The sequence below is a fragment of the Neolamprologus brichardi genome, chromosome 11, assembly GCF_056152115.1.
Source record: "Neolamprologus brichardi isolate AB-2024 chromosome 11, ASM5615211v1, whole genome shotgun sequence".
Classification (NCBI taxonomy): domain Eukaryota; kingdom Metazoa; phylum Chordata; class Actinopteri; order Cichliformes; family Cichlidae; genus Neolamprologus; species Neolamprologus brichardi.
The window spans coordinates 30114906-30135693 of NC_142114.1; the positions used below are offsets into that span (position 1 = coordinate 30114906).

General features: G+C 44.4%; 1 protein-coding gene across 5 annotated transcripts in view; it reads left to right on the forward strand.

Annotated features, from left to right (window-relative positions):
- Positions 1-19838, forward strand: part of gramd1a (GRAM domain containing 1A) — a 44273-nt gene extending 24435 nt beyond the window's left edge. For 4 of the 5 annotated variants that reach the window (XM_087848533.1, XM_087848536.1, XM_087848534.1 and 1 more), the window contains 18 exons: positions 1730-1750; positions 1972-2056; positions 3489-3592; positions 3757-3852; positions 4124-4204; positions 6506-6624; positions 7134-7458; positions 8902-9055; positions 9316-9399; positions 9799-9945; positions 11682-11803; positions 12885-13027; positions 15028-15131; positions 16658-16888; positions 17028-17112; positions 18312-18419; positions 19296-19416; positions 19500-19838. In XM_087848533.1, the coding sequence (XP_087704659.1) occupies positions 1730-1750; positions 1972-2056; positions 3489-3592; positions 3757-3852; positions 4124-4204; positions 6506-6624; positions 7134-7458; positions 8902-9055; positions 9316-9399; positions 9799-9945; positions 11682-11803; positions 12885-13027; positions 15028-15131; positions 16658-16888; positions 17028-17112; positions 18312-18419; positions 19296-19416; positions 19500-19595 (2226 nt within the window). In that variant the 3' untranslated portion in view covers positions 19596-19838. The remainder of the gene's footprint in view (positions 1-1729; positions 1751-1971; positions 2057-3488; positions 3593-3756; positions 3853-4123; positions 4205-6505; positions 6625-7133; positions 7459-8901; positions 9056-9315; positions 9400-9798; positions 9946-11681; positions 11804-12884; positions 13028-15027; positions 15132-16657; positions 16889-17027; positions 17113-18311; positions 18420-19295; positions 19417-19499) is intronic. The other variant, XM_087848535.1, reaches the window with a different exon arrangement.
- Positions 19839-20788: the final 950 nt, after the last annotated feature.

Genomic DNA, 20788 nt, shown 5'->3' on the forward strand with positions numbered 1-20788 from the left:
CATGTACCCTGCGATCACAGTGTGTATATCCAGCTATGTGCCACGCCTCGTTTATGCTGCAGGAAAAAACACATCCAACAAAGGATTAACCTCCATCTAATCCCCCGTCCTCCAGATACATTTTAGGAACTGAGGCGTGCTTCCACATGATGTACTGACACAGTCAGAGGCAGGAGGACAGAGGAGACGAGGAGGCACAAGTTAGAGAAATGAGAACAGCCTGCTGGTGCTAGCACTGCTGCTCATCACCGTCACTCGTCTCATAGCTGCAGGCCTGCTTTGATTTCAGGCTAGCATTAGCAGTGTAGCATACCTCCAGTACTGTGAAAGTGAAATGTTTTGCGTTATGGGCCCCTGAACTTTTGAAATTTGACTGATCATCGGTTCTCAATCAGATTAAGATTTAAGACGTTTTCTGGACCTCAATCGAAAATGTTAATTTGATGATTTCCAAGCTGCTTGGCTATCACTTCCTCTGTGACATGGTGCTTTAGTGGAAGCAGCCGACTATCCTTCAGGATTGTATCCCAGAAGCTGACAGTTAGTCAAGTTTTATTATCAACACAACAACATACACTCAAGTATACAGTCAGACAAAATATCGTCCTCTCGGATCAAAGCTGCAAACTGTAAAAGCAAAAATTCAACTATACAGAAACTAAGATAAACTAAGGATGAGTACAACAGTTTTGTACTTGAATAGAAATGTAATAAGAGTAGAAAACAATGAGAATAATAAATACAGTGGTACATAGATGGACTCAAACAGTGTAATACAGAATAGTGCAAGTACTGGAAGTGAGAGGAGAGTGTTATGTAGTCCAAGAAGTGTGTGGAGAAGTGAGTCCAGTGTGGAGGAGGGCAGTGATGCATGGAAATGATTTTTCTTCTTCTAATACACAAAACTCCAGAATTACTTCACTGAGAAGAGACAGGAAATGCCCAATGGAGGTGTTGCTGAAAAGGAGCTTGTACACGTTACTAAACTGTAGAGGTTGCTGTCTTAGCCTGCATTGTGAGTGTGTTCAGTAAGGTCATAAAACATACAGCTGATTGTGTGTTATGTTAGTGCGATTGTGTTTGTGTAAATTTGATTTGGATAAAGATCTGACCGCATTTCATAAGCAATCAAAGCAGAAATTCCAAAGTGCTGCAGAAGTCTCGTGGTGCTCATCATGACTCTGTAAAATTCGATCCAACGCGGCGTTTAGTAACCAGTTAGGAAACGGTTCTGCTTCAATCTGGTCACTTAAATATTAACTCTGTTTGCCAGACGTTGATTGAACACGCTCGTGTTACGTAATGTCAATAAAAACGGTCGTCAGTGAGTTCACACCATACAATAAGTGAAAGTAAATGTTTATTTTTAGCAGCTCTCACTTCAGCCGTGTCAGCTCTTCCAGTGTTGTCTCGTTCTTTCAGGAGACTGTAAAACGTTAGCGTGTTTGCCCTGAGTAAATTTACCTAATGGCACACGTAACCCGAAGGCTCTGGGTTCACCTCGCTGCAGACTCATCGCTTTGAAGGGAGCAGCCTGTTGCAGCCAAGACGGTTTGTTGCAGCTGCTCAGTGACAATTACCTTTTTTTAAAATAGGGAAGTGGTGAACGTTTGGACATCCCTTTAAAGCTGCACAACCTCAGCGTTGCATAAAACGCAGTCAAAATGTTCTGTTTCTGCTGTAACTGATTTTCTTTGTGTACTAAATGTTTTCCTTTTTGTCTTTGCAGAAAATGCAGAGCTGGTACAACGTAAGTACACGCCCTCTTCTTCTTTAACCGCTTTTTACTTCCAGTAGATGAAACTGGTTGACAGTAAAATGATTGGTTTAGTGTGATATTTAAAAATGTGTTAAGTGTTTTTTCTTCTTCTTGATTAAACAAATGCAAGTGTTACCCAAGATGTTTACTGCTGGGATGGTTGTGAGGTAGAATAACATGTTCTGTTTTTTCTTTCCTGTCGTCACTCACAGGTTCTCAGCCCCACGTACAAACAGCGGAACGAAGATTTTCGTAAAATCTTCAAGAAACTTCCTGACTCAGAGCGACTTATAGTGGGTGAGTGAAGCATGTGACAAAGTGTGCAGTACCACCAGCGCACCATGATTTTATAATCGGCCACGCCGGCCGTGAATAGTCCACTTTCTGAGAGGTTAAAATGATTCCTAGCACATAGGAATGGGAAGGTCATAAGGAAAGGAAGGATAGAAGATTTAAGGACGTGTGACTCTAAGATGTACAATACAAGGAATGGTTTGCAGTTGCAACAGGTTCATGGTGCTCAGCTTAGAGCTGCTGCTCGAGTTGAGGTGGTTTTGGGCATCAGAATAGGATGCGTGCTGCAGAACGTGTCTTAATTGGATTGGGGACAAGAGCTGGAAGAGGCGGCTGGGTGGGGAGGTGGAGTAAACGTTGCCCCCACTAACATACCCAGATAAACAGCAGACGTTTACAGGTGCTTGACAAACGCCATCTGTGGTTCCACACTGGTTTCTTTTTGGCTCTGAGAGGAGAACGATGCAGATTTAGTAGATTCAACACACGGAGACGCTCTCGAATGCAGGCCTGCGAAAGCCAGCAGCACATAGCAGCGACAGTTAAAGCCCTTTTTGTAGGTTGCATGCCAATTGGTTGAAAGGTCTGTTTGAGCAGAAAGGAAGTGACATTAGTTCACCACAAAGAGGAAGGCTGCGATTAAACCATCAAGGATCAAAAAGCTCCGTGTGAGAAGCAAAGGCGTAGGCTGCGAAGTGAAACTCGCCTTCACTTCACTTCAAAGAATTTCTTTGTGTTGTATGACTTCTTCTCTGACGACCAACAGCACGACAGACAGGAACAGCAGTTCGTCACTGATGCTGTACAAATGTTTCCCAGGTGTCAGTGCTGGACGCTTTAGCCCCTTTTTCCATTAGCGCTTACTTCGATCGACTGGGTTTCCCCTGCAAACCAGTACTACCTAACATGTGTTTGTTGTCATAGCAACGTGTGTCCCGCAAAAAGGTGGACGTCGAGGCAACAGCATACCTGCTGCTCAGTCTGTGGCTTTTCGTCTGCGTTGGTTTTGTAACCATTTCCCTCGTTGCTGAGATGCTCTCATGACTCATCGAGTGATGCTACTGGCCAGCCAATCGGTGGCATGCAATCTGATGATGTCATAATTTAGTACCTGCTCGCTTGGAATCCCGGGCAAGCAGATACTAAAGGTCACAGGACCCGGTACCTAATGGGAGAACCGTGAAAACTGTGGCGAGTCGAGCCGTGTAGGTACTAATGGAAAAGGGCTTGTGAGTATGTTTGCTGCATCATCGCTCCTGCTGGGCCGCAGGCTGATGCCATAATGATGCCGTAGACTCTCTGTAAGAGTTTCAGTCATTTTTCTCTGCCCACCAGCCCCACTGCTAAAAGCCAAGTGGTGTTTACAACCTGTCTGACATTCATCTGTGGCAGCGATGTCTGTTTTTGACATTTATTTCCGTCTGTCTTTTCTCAGACTACTCCTGCGCTCTGCAGAAGGATATTCTGCTTCAGGGACGCCTTTATCTGTCAGAGAATTGGCTGTGTTTCTACAGTAACATCTTCCGCTGGGAAACCACTGTAAGCTACACTGCGTACACTGGCGCACACCTTCTGCAAACTAATTAATTAATGTCACACCTGCAATCTGATAAGAGTGAAGTTTGCAGATCAATAAAGACGGTCTCTGCGAGATAAGAGCGGCGCACGCTGTAACGCTTTCTCCTCTCTGCTCGTTGGTTCAGATCACCATCCTGCTGAAGGACGTTACCTCTATGACCAAGGAGAAGACTGCCAAGCTCATCCCAAATGCCATCCAGATCAGCACTGACAACGAGAAGGTCAGAGTCAAAGACGAATAATAAAAGAGACGCTTTGATTTACGAGTGCATTCTGCAGCGGTTTAACCGTTGATAGTGTCAGCTGTTGATACGGTTCACTTCAATCTGTTAGAGAAGCGTTATGAAACGAGCTGACTCGGCTCGATCTTCACCGGCCGTGACGAGGCAAACGGGGGGAAACCGTCCGTCAAACCTGGTCTCACATTTTTGTTCTCTCTCCCTCCTTTTCTTCCTCCCCTCCTTCCTGTTCCGTTCATAATCACCCTCTCAGCATTTCTTCACATCTTTTGGCGCAAGAGATCGCAGCTACATGATGATTTTCCGCCTGTGGCAGAACGCACTGCTGGACAAGGTACCGCCTCCTCTCCCACCCTCCTGCTGGTTTGTGCTGCTATTAGTTATCGTGTCAGAATAGACCAGGGTGTCAGGAAGCGTGGTCGTAAATGCAGGGCTGAGAGAGCAGTTTCAATTACTGTTATCTGCTGACTTTTCTGCTCTGAGCGTCTGTGCAGAAACACAGCTTACTATTAACTCACATGGTAGAGAAAATAATGGCTGATTTCCCTGGAAAAAACCAAACGAATCTTTTAGTGTAGTTTGGACCTCTGGTTTCATGAGATGATCGAGAATGAACGGCCCTCTGACACAAAATATTAAGGATGTCATGTCAACATAAACCACTTCACGACAAGAATGCAGCTGCTTATTGTGCATACATGTTTCTGTTGTGGTGTAGCTGCGCTCACAGCATCTAGTTATTGTTCGGAAACAATTCCTGTAATAAATCCTTAACAGACCAATCAGCATTCAGCAGGATACTGGGCTTTTATGCTTTGAATTAGCTCCAAGTTTATTAAATTAAAAAAAAAACAAGATTATTTTTTTCTTCCAGCGGTTTAACCCTTTAAAGCCGGCACGCTCTGTTTTGCATAACTATTTTTAAATCCCGGTAGCTATGCAACCACGTGAGCTAGAGCAATAATTTTTTTTGCACATGAAACCTGAGGAGTTGTACTTACATCTTATGCCATCAGCTTGTCCTCGGTCACAGTTTCCTTCCACATATAGCTTTGCAAAAACTGCATAAAAAGCACTTGCAGCAACACAAACATAATATTCCAGAAACACGCTTTGCTGATCCGATCAGTTGTTCATAACACTTCCTACGTTGGAATAGACGTCAGCGCGAACTTTTGCATGTCCGCCATGACCTGCCCAAAACCGGAAGTGACGTCATTTTCGCAGAAATTTAGTTTTTTTTTTTACCATCAGGGCCTCATGAGCCTATACTGGTGTTTTTAAAAGTTATGTTTGACTTTATAACTTTCTGTGTGGTTTCTGGGATGCTTAGGACTCATATTGCACTGCTGGAAATAGTTTATTTTGATGCATATGCTGCTTTTTTGCAAATTTGCACTATAATATTTATTTTTGTTTTTCCTGCAGTGTATAAAAATTGGTGTATTTCAAAAATAAAACTATGAAGACACTTAAAATAAATTTCCTGTGGTGGGAAACTATTTTGTGCAACTTTTTTGTATTTACAGTTTTGAGGGATAAGCCTCTTAAATTTCTCTAACTAGAAATATATGTTAAAAAAACAAAAATGATTTTCAATTTTTTTGTAGTTTATTGCACTTTTTTGCAATTTATGTAATTACTATGCACTTAATGCAGACATATTATTAAAATCTGGGCTATAATGGTTGTATTGATGTATATCAACTTGAAATGCTCCCAAAAATGGCTCCACAGCATGTAAACATATAATATAAGCTCTGGCGGACTTGGTTCTATGGTCGGTCTTAAAGGGTTAAGATAAACTAAGAAAGTGTGTAAATAATTTGAGCCGTTTAGTTTCATTGACATCCTTCATTAACAACGGTTTGCTGTCGGCTGAGTTGCCAACATGCCAGTGTCTGTTAGGCTGAATATCACCGTTTTGTAATGCTGACTACTGTTGGCTCCCTTTTAGTGAATCAACACTTGATTCCACTTTGACCTTTCAGCAGTGTTGACATCCTGGTCTTAACTTGAACAGTTTGCTTTTATTTACGCTCCTCTGGGCAGAAAATGCAGACGCTTCTGTTTTTAGAGATTTACAAGCCTGCACAGGTGTTTACACATCTTGTTTTTAACTTCAGTTTAAGATTTCATCTCGATATTTGCAGCATGAACCAGATGGAAAAATAAAACGCTGCACGCTGCTCACACAACTAAAACTCATAAAACACAAAACTGAAAATGTTACAGCAAGGTGGGATAAAAGTGGTTTTCTTTATTGTCATTTTCCCCTGAGGTGAGCCCCGGTGTGTTCATTTATAATAACTGTGGTGTTTTTCAGTAAAACAGCAGCTGTGCTCTGAATGGGCCACATGGCGCTATATTTACCGTCGCCTCAGACGGAGTCGTAAAGTGTCCAACATGTTTGCACAATTGATTTTGATTCAAGGCTCATTGAGAATCAATAAATGTCCCACACTCGGTTGCACAGTGAACATCCCAGACTAATGCACGCACACAGATAGATTTCAGCTGTCACACAAATCAAAGCCTGCAGCTGCTGTTTCTACACTTGCAGTTTGACAAGACGAAGAGCTGCAGAGTGAACCGCGCAGGAACCTGCATGATTAAATATCTGTATTTTCTGCAGTCTCTGTCCCCCAAAGAGCTGTGGCACATCGTGCACCAGTGCTACGGCACTGAGCTGGGCCTCACCAGCGAAGACGACGACTACGTCTCCCCCACCGCTGAACACATGAACGGCCTGCTGTGAGTGTCTATATGTAACCACCTCTAGTTATAGATGTGCGACTTATTTGAGTCTTAACCACGTTAAAGCTGAAAACCTGCTTTTATTTTTTCCTCGTGTCACATTTTTATTGTTGGGTAAAGTTCTGCACCTCAGCAGAAATGGTCTTTTTTTTTTATTGCATGTTTTAGAAAACACGACTTTCTAACGCTGTGGTGGTTTGTCACAATCACATAACTGATGTATTTGTAGACAAACACAATTTGCATCCCTGTCAGTGAGATTTAAGCTTATTTGTTACGTCTATAGTTAATTGGCAGTGACAGAGGCTATGATAGTCATTTTATTGTGGTTAATGGCTTAAACAGAAGAAGGCATGACAGACATGCTTATCAGCGATCATTTAAACATACATGTAGCTTTAGGGGTCACTTTTCCATCTTTTTAAGCAAACAAGAAAACTCTGGCTTCTCTAACAGATGTTTTTCCCTTTCCCTCGCTGCGACATTCCTGTTGCCCTGTTCTCCAGGCCGGGAGAGGAGTCGGGGTCGGTCACAGACCTGTTGGACCTGAGCTCAGTATCCGTTCCCTCCGCGGGCAGCTCTCCGCCTCCGCTGGTGCCATGCAGTTTAAGCAGTCCTCCTTCAGCTGCCAGCCTCGGCGGATCCTCTCCGCCCTCCTCTGCCTCCTGTCTGCCCGTGGAGGTGCCCTCCTTGTCGGGAAGCAGGCTCGGCTCCGAGCCCCTCGAACCCAGCCCACCCAGCTCACACAGCTCGCTGCCATCCACCACCACCACCACCAACGCCTCTGCCTCTATCTCCGCCTCCACCCCGGCCTCTGCTGCTGCCTCTTTTGTGAGTGTTCTTCACATTCAGACTATTTAATATGCAAGACGTGGCTGTCTGTTTGTTATACCTGGAGGGCTGGGAAGCAGAGCCAGCTGACCTTTGCTCTGCATGTTGAAACTGAATCTTTTGAATCTGTATTTGATGAAACGCACCTGAAGCTAAAAGCGGCTTATTTAAATCTCACTGCCAACGCTTGATCACAGTTTTGGACCCTTTTATTCCCACGTTTGATTCATTACGATTATTTGGTCTAATTTTTCAGCTGTTCATTGAATGAGCAAATCCAATCAGACACACTTACGTATCTGGATCCAGGATCTAAACAACGATTAACGGGACCAGATTATTGTGGATTAACCTGCTGGGTTTCTGTCTTATTACCGTATTTCCCGGACTACAAAGCGCACCTGAACATGAGCCGCACAAGCTAAAATCAGGGGAAAATCCTGTTTTGTACATACATTAGCCGCACCTGACTAAAAGCCGCAGGTGTTTCAATGTTGACTTATCATATGTAAGAGAATATGCACAAAGGGAATTGTTAGGAAAGAGATGGCTGTTTGGAGACACATCACTTTTATTAATATTCTGAAAAACAAGTTATGGGGACATATTTGTATAACTTTTTAGGTATATGTACAAATATCGGTAATTACAAGTACGAAACATGTACTGTGCTTCATAAATGAGTAACAAATGTAGTACATAACAATAACCTACAGCACACCAGAAAAATAGATTGGCCTACCTTTTAGGCTCAGGTACCGACAATTACGGTAATTGGCATCCATCATTGAGCTGTTTTATTTTGTATTGTGCTTATTTTATCTACTGTTATCTATGTTGTTTTCAATGACTTGAATACTTGATCTTAAGTTTTATTACGTTTGCTCTTGTTCTCTACTCCTCTGTAAGCACTTTGAACTCTGCCAGCCGGCATGAAGGTGCTATACAAATAACAGGCTAGAGGGGAGTAAACATGATGGGGATGGTTCCCAATAGATGTGAGAATTTCTATTTTCTATTATAGCAATTAAAAAAAAAAAAGCAAATAATTAGTCGATTGAAAGAATTACATCTACATTTATGAGCACATTCAGGAGGAAAATTAATAACGAGGCCTCCAGTCAAGAAGGAATTGATGGGAAATATCTGTGCAGTCTGCATTCGTCTGTGTCCAATCAGCCAAAAGCTGCTGCTGCGGTCGTTTCTCTGCAGCCGTTATCTCGACGCTGACAGAGTGAATAAATGCAGCGCTGTGTCAACTCTGTGCCGGTTTCACATTAATTGGATGGCTACAGCGGTATGCCTGCCGAGGCCACATCAGCACGAGGCCAGCCTCGCTGCAAGGCCTCTCAAGTCATATGACAATGGGGTGATCTCCCTCAGACCCCTCACTAACTGCCCTCCCATGTGCTCTTTCTCTCTCCCCCGCCTCCTCTGCATCAGACTCTGGAAGAAGGCGGAGACAGCCTGTCCGAGTCAGCCAATCACATGCTGCCCCCACCAACTGCCAGTCTGGGAAACCTCTCGTCATTGGACATCACCAACGATGAGGACCTGCCCACAGACCCCAGCAACTCGTCTGACACACAGGAAGAGAGTGAGTGTCGTTTGGGCAAAGAGACCACAAGAAAAGAGATTTAATTTGAATCTGTCGGCATAAATTTCATCTAAAAACTAATTCTGATAACATCTTAGAGCTTCAATAAGACTCAGAGGTACCTTTATGTAGGTAATAAATGATATTAAAGTGGTTTCCTGCCCTCCTGATCTCAGAACAATAACTCTCTGCTTGGCTGCACGTCAGCAGTGAATGCAGGTTTTGTAAACATGAACATGCTGTACTTTGTCTCACTTCAGTTAAATCTGACCTGAACCAAACTGAAACGGTTCCCCGATCAGCTGACGCATCTACAATCACCTCCAAGCTGCGCGTGTTATATGGTGCTGTAGACGTTTACTTCACATTTGTTTGTTCTTGGACTCGGCTAGAGTGGCTTTGCATGATTCACTGTTCAAAATAATCCTTGTTATACTTACACTGGGCCTTACTGTGAGTTTAAGCTAATGTTTTTGCGATTGGCTGTCGCTCATTAACAGGTTTAACAGCAGGTGGGTGTGGCTTAAGTGCCTGAGATGGTCATATTAATATCCTACTTATTGAGAACATCCAAAAACTGTCCTATGAAGATGCAAAGATGTAAAAACCCAAAGTTAACCGTGTTTGGTCGAGCTCTGCCTTTAGCGACACTGTGACGCGCCTGCTCATGAACAAAGCAAACTCCGTGGTGGAGGCGAATATTTTGTAGAAACATCAAAACAAACTTTTCTTTGGCCCTGCAGGTGAGGTGGAAGCGTTCTGCGCCGACCTTAGCGGGCGGCTGCTCATCAACACGGCGGTCCGCATGAGCGTGGACAAACTGCATGACCTGCTCTTCTCTGCTGACACGCACTTCATCCAGCACCTCTTCTCCCAGCGACACTTCACCGGTAGGTTAGAAACACTCCTGAGAGTCAGGCCTGATGACTCACTCGTTTCATTTCGGTGGATTTCCATGATGTTTAATTACTTCTTCTTTTTTTTTTAACTAAATAAATAGATAAAGGTGAACTGGGCTGAATCTGCCGCAGTCATGCAGACACACGGTTTCATCTCAGCTGTTGTGTTTTAATTGTAGTTTGAAGCTAAAGCTAATAGCTTAGCCATACTGAGTCCCTTCTCCTGCTGTTAACTGTGTAGCTTTGCTGGATGATGTCATGCTCTAATGTTGCCCACAGTTAACTTCACTAACCTCCACAGTGCTTGTGTGAACTTGTTGCAGGAAGTTAAGTGTGACAGAGCGAGTTTTTCCTGTTGAGACACTAACAGTTAAGGTTTGCTCATCTGCTGGTAGCTGTAAATAAGTTCATTCACTCTTATTCTCAGTTTGCTGATACCTGATCTGCCAGCGTCCATTTTTGTAGCTCCAGTGTTTGAAATGAAAATAAATCAGATTCCCCTGGAAATCAGATTTTGGGGATGTGATTACTGCTGTGACGCTGCTGAAGCTCACCGTGTGTCCCGCTGACGAGCTGCTGAAAAACCTGCTCCTCTTCTTTTTGCTGCGTCACTTTTTCTTTAGAATAGGATTCAACTTTGTTGTCATTGCACATGTTACAGGTACAAGGCAACGAAATGCAGTTTGCCTCCATCCAGAAAGTGTTTTAGCCGCAATATAGATATATTACAGCGATACAGATATATTCTATTATGGGTATGTGACAACGTACACGGTATGAAGGTATGTTGTGAACATGCTTTAACTATAAACCGTGTAGCTTTGCTGGATGATGTCAGAAATTATCCACATATCTCACTTATCTTAACTGCACTGTATAGCTCTGTGTAAATAATCATTCTGTACATACGATAATTTTTAATCCTACAACTGTTTATAACCTGCATAGTTCACATTTCTGTATAACTGTATATCTCTGATTTCTGTATAGTTTTTATTTCATATTTATATCCTGTTCACAGCCTGTACATACTTATAGTTATAGAATATTCATAACATACTTCATACCGTGTACATTATAACATACCATAATAGACCCATTTCTGTAACATACTTGCATATCTATATTATTGCTAATATATATTGTAATTTATCTATATCACTAAAGCACTTCTGGATGGATGCAAACTGCATTTCGTTGCCCTGTACCTGTGCATGTGCAATGACAATAAAGTTGAATTCTATTCTATTCTATTCTGTTCTATTCTATAAGTATGTACAGGCTGTAGTGAGTGTACAAGCTGTGTACAGGATATAAATATGAAAACTACACAGAAATATGAACTATGCACGTTATAAACAGTTGTAAAATGATAATGTTTGATAAGCTGGCACTCAGAGTTGCCTTTGCTTTCATTTGTTGTATATTTTAGTGTTTCTCTGTGAAGCTGAGATGAAAGTGAAGCTGTGAGGCTGATCCAGCCGCTGGTTGGAGGCCCAGCTCGCTCAGGGACATTCTGTAGCTCTAACTGGGCCTTCCTTTCTTTCTTTCTTTCTTCCTTTCTTTCTTTGTGTAAAGGAGCGTGCATTGACTCTCTCTCCTCGCTCTCGCACTCTTTCCTTTTCATTCATAAATTCGGAGCCTGGCGTGTTCTCCTTTTTGTCGCGCTCCCATTTTCACTGAGTCTCTCGGGCCCTCTCGTTACTCTTGTTCTCCCTCCCCTTCAGACCTGTCGGTGGGTGAATGGCAGCAGGACGGCAGCAGTGGGAACACCAGCCGTGTGCTCAGCTACACCATCGCCCTCAACAACCCCCTCGGGCCCAAGACCGCCCCTGTGGTGGAGACGCAGGTCAGTCGTCAGGGCGAACGTTTCTAGCTTCATTGTGTAGAAACTAGAGCGCAGGTTTTATTTTGTATTGATGCTTCAACTAGCTCTAATTTGAGATATGAGAGAAGATGTTAGTACTCTGTTATTACGCTTCAATAATTTTGAGTCAGTTTAACTTTTTAGTTGAATTTGGAGACGTGTTCTGTCGGACATTAGCATTTGTAGCATTCTGAGCTGTTGACCCATCACTCGAACACATTTAGACATGTTTAATATAAAAATCCTCTATTTTGAGAAGCTGTGCGAGTGGAACGAGGAGGATAAAGAGCAGCCAGGTGCTGCTGGTGCACTCGATTCACTGACCATCTGCAGAGGTTTTGACAGTTTGGAACAATGTTTGGATAGATGAGGCCAAACTGGAGATGTTTAAAGCATCAGATGATACTTGTTCAAATGTTCTGCAGTCAGATATGAGCCATGCAACAGGACAATGATCCTTAGCAGAGAAGCAGCACTGTGGCAGGACCTGAGAGCTGCACACAGCGGCTCACAAACCTCAAAGAACTGAAGTTTTTCACTGCAGAGTCTTTATTTTCCACATGACCGTGTAATACGAGCACAAAGGAAGCAGAATAGGTGGGCTTCAATATTATCACCAATGATGATGGTGTGATTATTATATTTAAGGAGCGTATTAACTGACAGTTTAACTACTGTGAGAGCAGTTTGGATTGCTAGCTCTGTAGCATGTTTGATGCAGGTATTGCATCAAAAGTGGGAAACTTGCAGCAGCTTTAGTCAACAAACCGCAGCTAGCTAGAGAAGAGCACGATAGATTTGCTGATAAATCAGAGTGGGGCCTCAGAGGGAACCACAGAGTGCATATAACGGATGCAGCCACCATGATTACTAGTGTTGTTTTGTGGCTTTGCATGTTTAACATGAAGCACTGACTCAGAAAGGTTTTGACATACAACTGTGATGTTTAGGTTTTTTGGGGCGGGGCTCTGTGTTGGATTCACTTCCTGCCTGTAGTTTCTACGTGGAGTGAAAAACATGGATCCTGCGTTGCACTAAAACTCCACCTTCTGCCTGCTTACAGACGCTGCAGAAAAGCAGCGCCCGGGGCGAGTGCTACGTGGTGGACTCGGAGGTCATCACCTCAGGCATCCCATACCAGGACTACTTCTACACCGTCCACAGATACTGCCTCACCTCCATCAACAAACACAAGAGCCGACTCAGGTTTGTGCGCTCGTGGAGGTCGCCCGGCTTACTCTTCACGCTCACACGGTGTCACTTAGAGCCACGGCCGAGCGAACAAATGAAGAACTGAAAAAACACTCGAGTTTATTTATGCATCAGACGGGCTCCACTGAAAACACTGTTGGACTCGGCGCTGCTTTACTTGATGATACTGTGACTGATAACGATCGTGATTAGATAATAATCCAGTCGAGTACACTTCACTTTGTAAATTCATAACTTAAAAGCAACGGGCAAGTCGCAGAATATCCAGTTTAAAAAAATAAAATAAAAGCAGTTATTAAAGGAAATAAGATTTCAACAGAGCTCTGCGCCGCCTGTCCGTCCCTGATAAATGAGGACATCCAAACACGACAGCAGACGAGCAGTAGAAGTCATGATTACATAAGTGGCTACAGGCTAATATTCTGTTAGCTTCCATCAGAATCAGTCCTTATTATGAAAATGCTGTTAGAGTAATAAGCAGCTGACTCGGCTGACGTACCGGAGACGCTGCTTAGCACGGCTAAAATGAACCACAGGACGTAGGTGAAGCCACCGTGACATCATCACCCACTGGTGTCGAATGCTGTCAGTCAGATAATCTGTTAAAGAGCTCAAAGAGGCACCACCAGCACACGGTGAAGCGCGAGGTCCACTTTAATGATTAAAAGCAGTGGAAAAGCTCCAAAAGTCTGAAAACACAGACGGACAGAAGCCTCGTCAGGCCGGCTGTTTTCACCAAAGTCTTAATACACATTTTATTTTTTAATAAAATAATAATATTGTGTTTAATTGCTGCTCAGCCTGTGAGCATGACTGTGATAGAAATGGCACTCCACATGTCTGAAGTCTCGACTGTAGCATTCCCAGACTGAAGAGCATTCTTCAGCATTTTCCACCAAAAGCAGCAGACGGTAGTTTCTCAATAGACCGTTACGCAACACGGCCTGAAGACAGCTTCGCTGAAGTAAGAGCGGTGGCTCTCCTGTTCCCAGTTATCTTCATCTCTAGCCCAAATGCAGCCAAGTTCATTCTGCTTTAGGCTGTAAATACTCCTGGTAGTCGCTTTCTGTCTGATTACATCAGGGGTGTCAAACTCCAGGCCTCGAGGGCCGGTGTCCTGCAGGTTTTAGATCTCACCCTGGGTCAACACACCTGAAACAAATGATTAGTTCATTACCAGGCCTCTGGAGAACTTCAAAACATGTTGAGGAGGTAATTTAGTGATTTAAATCAGCTGTGTTGGATCAAGGACACATCTAAAACCTGCAGGACACCGGCACTCGAGGCCTGGAGTTCGACACCTGTGGATTACATGAACCTAAATATGAGATGTCGGTTGTTTTGACAGATGTCTTTCCCAAGAAATTGTGTGAGAAGTTCCCACCTGGAGCGCAGTAACACTAAATATGCTCTCTGGATCATTCATAACCAACTTCAAGCCTTAATATTCTGACATCGAAGTTTGACGTCTGTGACGTAGAGTAACAGGAACATGCGTGGGTACCTGCATGTTTCCTCCATTTTCTGCCAATGCTCTTTAAAAAAAAAGCATTCTGGGTGAAATATCGAATCATATCACCATGGTTTGTAGGTTTGTGCTTTAAAACATATACACAAAGCCACACATTGTCATTTAACCGGAAAACAGTATCAAAATCGCCCTCAGCCCTCCGATTCAGAGCTCGACTCTTTAGTCATAGTTGTACTTCCATAATTCTCTGAACTTGATGCAGTTCTTTGGTAGACTGAAACATGCTAGCTTGCTAATTTTGTGAAATGCTCTTATACGAACGGAAGTTTGAGTCTGAATTATCAGATCAGACTGTAGAAAATGTAAGAGGCCCTATGTGAAGTTACCAACTGAGAAAAGTCCTGATTAACACCAAAGTGATGCAGCGCAGGTTCAACTAAAGACTTTTTCTTTCCAGAGAATAAAAGTGATGCTTAAAAATGTTGTGCATGCTTTAAAAGTTCCTTTGCGTCTCCTCTGGCAGAGTTTCCTCAGACATCTGCTACAGGAAGCAGCCGTGGAGCCTGGTGAAGGCGCTGATCGAAAAAAACACCTGGAGCGGCATCGAAGAGTACTACAAACACATGGGTGAGTCAGGGCAGCCGAGCCGCCGCGTTCAACAGAGGCTGAGAGAGACAAACAGGAAATGCTTCATTTAAAAGAAAAAAGGATGCTTCCTGCTGCAGATCAGAGAGATGGAGGATTGATGTGGTTTGTAATGTGGCCGCGAGCTGTTTATCTACAACTTCAGGTTCTTTGAACAGAGAAAGCTTTGAGAGCTGATAGTGTTTGATAGTTTGCTCTAAATATAAGTTCACTGTGTTCAGTGTGGTGCAGTGTGAGACAACAGAAGCAAAGTGCATTACATTTATATTCAGATGTCTCAAATGTCAACAAATCTTTAGGTAATCCATTTCATGTAGGCCCTGTTTACCTGCGTCCACGCAGCCCCCTGGGGGCCTGTGATGGTACTGCAAAGAGACCACAAGCAGTCAATTAATATTCTTAAGTCTAATTTAAATAAAGAAAAAGGAAAAAAAATCTAATTTCTTGCATTAAAAAGTGTGAAGATGATGCAAGGAGCAGAGATGTTGAAGGTAGAAGCTGTGACGAAGAGGGTGGAGTGGGCGGAGATGAGCGTCAGGAGTGATTTGTGACAGGATGGCAGGAAGAGAGAAAGGGAAGTTTTGTGAGTCAAAGGAGGTTGCAAAGAAAAGCGTCTGGACTTCTTTAAGTTACTTGAAGACGTTTCACCTCTCATCCGAGAAGCTTCTTCAGTTCTGAAGAACTGAAGATGAAACGTCTTCAAGTAACTTAAAGAAGTCCAGACGCTTTTCTTTGCAAGCTCCTTTGACTACGATGACCTGGATGACTGAGAACCTTCACAGACGAAGTTTTGTGAGATGACAGTGGGACGGCTGTGATGTATGGTTGGGAGACGTGGCACTGACAGGGACAGGAGGCGGAGCTTGAGGAAAAGGGGAGGAGACTCCTGCAGTGACTCCAAAACCAAATGTTATTTCAGGTTTTATGGTTTTGAATTTAAATATTTACATTTTCTAAAGAAGCTGAACTGATGAGGAAGCTTCACTAAACCTGATCTTGAGTCTGAGCTGCAGCTCTGTTAATAACTATAAATGTCTTAATATGGAGAATAAAACTGTTGACGGGGAATTAAATTACGTGAATCGTTAGAAGCTGAATGAGAGAGCATAATATCACTGTAATGATATTATGATAACTCGTTTTCTGCTTGTGCGCTGAGTGTAGTGGATGTTTAGGTGGGCCTCACGCTGTCCACAGATAAACAAGACATGGGCGCTGACAGAGAGCATATCAGATATCAGAGATATCAGCGCTTACATTCTGTCACGCCGTCACAAGCTCCGGCCTGTAATCAGGCAGACGTACACATTTTTCTATACGTGTCTGGTCGCGGTCGTGGTCGGCGCTACCAGTCTCACTATCCAAGGTTTCAAATATAGTTTTTATTTTGGATAACGTTCTTGAAACTGCATCAAATTTGAACTTGGCCGGACTCGTGTTGTGACACCTCATGGAGGTATTTTCCTTCCAGTCTGGGTTTTAAATCTCTTCTTTTAAATCTCACGCAGAGAGCGAGGTGTGCAAGCTGGAGACACTCCTGCAGACTGAGGTTACCGTGGTGACCACAGGCGAAGCGGTGGGAACCGACGCCGCCAAGACCCCGCCGGGCTTGCGCCGCAGGAAACGCGCGTGCTCGCGGCGGCAGGGCGAGAGGGAGCGAGAGAGGGAAGGAGGAGGAGCGGGTGCTGGAGACCGAGGGGACAGAGGAGTGGGAGAGGAGAGGGACGCGAGAGAAGCCGGTGAGTCCGCCCGGATACAGACGCAACCGGCGAATCCTGCCTCTGTGCAGTAGCGCCCTCTGGTGGTTGTGTTTGGTTTTACAACCTCATTGATTTGTAATTGATTCAGTAACAAAGTGTTCACTGTTGTGTCCTTTAGGCTCTCAGTTTATGAAGCTGGGGGAGCGATCGCGTGGCGGCGGGCACAACAGCATATCCACCATCCTCCTCATCGTCAGCTTCATGTAAGTGTTTGTGGAGTCGAGCGTGTGGGTGGATCTGTGGGTGAGCGTCGCTCTGTCTGTCCAGCATGTGTGGTCTTATTTAATCAGCGGCAGCGGAGACAGAGTTGTACCGTTGCACGGCGGCGTCAGGACCGGTGCACGACGTGCGCTTCCTATACTGTGAGCTGATCACACCCCTGCTTTGATTGTATGTCTCTGGTTAAACTAGCTCGCTGCTGCTCAGTGCGCTGCTGAACGTTGCTCATTCAGACACTTTGGAAATCGATCCTTCTGCTTACTAACGGCCTCACGATGCCTTTCTCGCCATCTCTCTTTTTCCCTCCTTTCTGCATTACTTCTTGTGCGTAGGATCTGTATCAGGTTCGTATGAGAGGCTTTAAACGTTACACCACTGGCTGTTTAAATATGACCTCTGAGCACAAACGTACAGGAAAAATCCACCGTTCAGGCTAAACGTGAAGCAAATTCAAATGAAATGTGATAAACGAGGTTCATTTCTCTTCGGTCTAAAAGCACAGCTGCTGATTATTTTAAGCTGCTCTCATAAACGTACGATTATCTGTCCCCAAAGAGGAGGATTATTTAAACGAGGATTCATAACCAGATTTTAAGTCATATAAAAAAAAAAGATGAAATCTGTCTGAAGAAATGTGACACCACATTATATTAGATCATTTTGGGGCCTTTTAGCCTTGATTGGATAGAGACGAAGCCGTCGCCCTCAAGTCTGATTTATTTGTAAAATAAGAAGTTTTAAACTGAGGTCGGTGCAACAAAGTTACAAAATTACAATCAATCAAATAATTGTTTCAGAAGTTTTTAATCTGAACCTGCTGGTCATACGTCCTCAGCATGTTTGACACACATGTACACGTGCTGCAGTGAGACCAGCTTAAAGGCCACCGTCTGTGTCGTTTGTATCGTTGCTGGGATGAATTCTAGTTAAAGGTTTCCAGTAAGACGGAAAATTGAACAAAAATTTAAAAAAGCTTTAAAATTAAAAAACTGTGTGTGTTAGCTGACGGTGGATTCTTCCTGTAACAGCTCAGACTCGAACAAACCCACAAATATTTGTGTTCTTTTGTTCTTTGGTTTTTCGACCTCCCTGCTGTCCGTGTGGTTCAGTGTGAAACATTTTCAGATTGCGGTTGGCGCCGAGTGACTCTGACCTCTGTGCGCTCTCTGTCTGTCCCCGTCAGCCTGGTGGTGCTGGTGGCGCTCAACATGCTGCTGTTCTACAAGCTGTACGCTCTGGAAAGAGCCGCACATACACTGGAGACGTGGCACTCCTACTCTGTTGCTGACAGGTAAAAGACACCGCCCTGTTTTCCTTAAACACACACACACACACACACACACACACACACACACACACACACACACACACACACACACACGTTCCTCTGGGAAGGACAATTGGTGTTTGGTGTGAGTTGCTCCTGTGGGGGACCACAGCTCTGTCACTGCATAGCAACACATCAGAACAAGAAGTTTTAAAGGGGTTAAATCAGTAAAAATAAGACGAGGATCATTTAAATAATAAAAAAAATCTACCAAACGGCAAAAAAAATAAAAACCTGGCTTTCAGCAGGAAGGAAGTCCCGTCTTGTCTTATTCTCTGTGACGCAGGGACTATTTTCTTTCTACCGTCTACATCCGCCAGTTACAGAAGTGTGAAGCGAGCTAACGTTGCAGGTGGACGTCACTGTTTCCATCCCGTGAGGAGCGAAAGGTTTAATCCTCGGGTTTGTGCGGCCGCCTCCTGCACGCTGTGACACGCTCGGTTTGGTTGGAAGAAAATAGTTCCTCCATGAAACCGCTCACGGACGGGTTTGTGGATGTTTTTAATAACCTGCTGAGGTTTCAAACATGTTTCGGTGCTTTGGACGGCACGCAGGACAGGAAGTGCACTTTCAAACTAAAAGTTTGAGTTCCTGCTCACACACTAACGCACATGTGTATTGAACCTTCTGACAAGTCTGTGTTTATGAGTTTTCATTTGTATTACTTTTGCTTTTTTGTCTAATTTATTGCTCCGTTTGTTTCTTAGACAAAAACATAAAAGGTGGTCAGCGTTACTAAATCACACTCGTATTAAATGTGATTCACTTTGTGCTGTTGACTCTGGGTTAAAGAGCTCTTCTTCTTCCTCTTGCTTCTCCTTCCTCCTCCTCACCCCTCAGTCCTTTGCCTCAGACAGCTGGGGAGTGGGCTCAGGTCCTGCAGCTGCAGAGGCAGTTTCATCAGGCTCAGCTCAGCAAGTGGCAGCAGATCCTGCAGTCCTCCGTCTCGCTGCTCGACCAGGTTGGCGTCCCGCTTCAGTTTGCGTTGGCGGCTGGCTTCAGCTCACAGATTATAACCCAGCGTGTGCGTCTCTCTGTCTGCAGATGAAGCAGTCTTTAGAGAAGCTCCACCAGGGCATCGTGGTCCCAGAGGTCAAGCAGGACCCCCCTGCTGACGCGGAGTCCCTGACCGAGGCCTGAACCTCGCCTGCTCCGACTGCCCCCCTCCCAACCTCCGAACCCGCAGAGATTCGGATCGTTTCCTGTTTGAACCCCGGTGAGAGAGGACGCCGCTCAGAACTCTTCTCGCCCGACTGACTTGAAACAGCGACGTTCACCTCGAGTGAACTCAGACTGGAAGCTTTCAGGACCACAGCAATAATTTCCCTGCAGCTGCAAGTTGACCGTGCGTGCGTGTGTGTGCGTGTGTGTGTGTGTGCGTGTGTGTGAGTGTGTGTGTGTGCGTGTGTGTGAGTGTGCGACGAGGCCACAGGTGGGCCCGTTCAGACCATCTGGTCAGCTGCAATCTCCTTTAATTCAGACCTCAACTATCACAGACCGAACTTCCTCTTCTGACCTGCAACATTTCAGAGGTTCACGATTCGGGAAAGCGGGAACGTCGATCGACTCTCAGCGGACGAGAAAAAAGAGAGGACGAGGAACGCGCTCCCACTTCTCCCGGCTCCGTCAGGGTTTCACGTCTTTTTCAAACTCATTGCGTCCGACTGTTTCCTGGACCATGACAGTATTTATTGTTGCCGCTGACTGTCTCGTCCTGCTCTGAAGAAGTCATGTGATGCCTGTTTCCTGCTCTGATTTGCTGTTTTGTGTGGGCCAAGAGGGGCTCCACAAGAACGATCACTGGCCCCAGCAATAATAGTGATTCATGTTCTGAATGTTTCAAGCTGAGTAGTACATAGAGATACATATATATATATATATATAATGGTAATAATGAACCGTGTGTGAGTGTGTGTGCAGCAGAGGACATTTGGAGGTGAGAGACGGCGTTCGTGTTAGTTTGTTTTTGAAGATTTCTCTTTCATGTCGGGTTCAGGTGGAAACTCTCAGGTCTGATCCGTGACGCAGCGACTCCTGCGAGGACCAAGCAGACCTGTGAGGCTCCCGGAGAAGAAAAAAAGGGAATTTTTCTGGCAGTATTGTTTTTCTGTGTGTGTGTTTGTACGATTCATTTTCTTTTTATTCAGTTTTCATCTTCCGTCTTTGATTTTTGTCGTTATTCGTCCTCCCCGCTCACTGGACCTGAAAACATTTCACCCACCCGAGAGCTTCCTCTCTGGTTTTCTTTCCTGCTCTTCCTCACGCTCTCGTTCTCTTTCTCTCTCCATTTCGTTTTGGAAAACGGCGTCTGCTGAAGCACGCGGGCCCTGCTG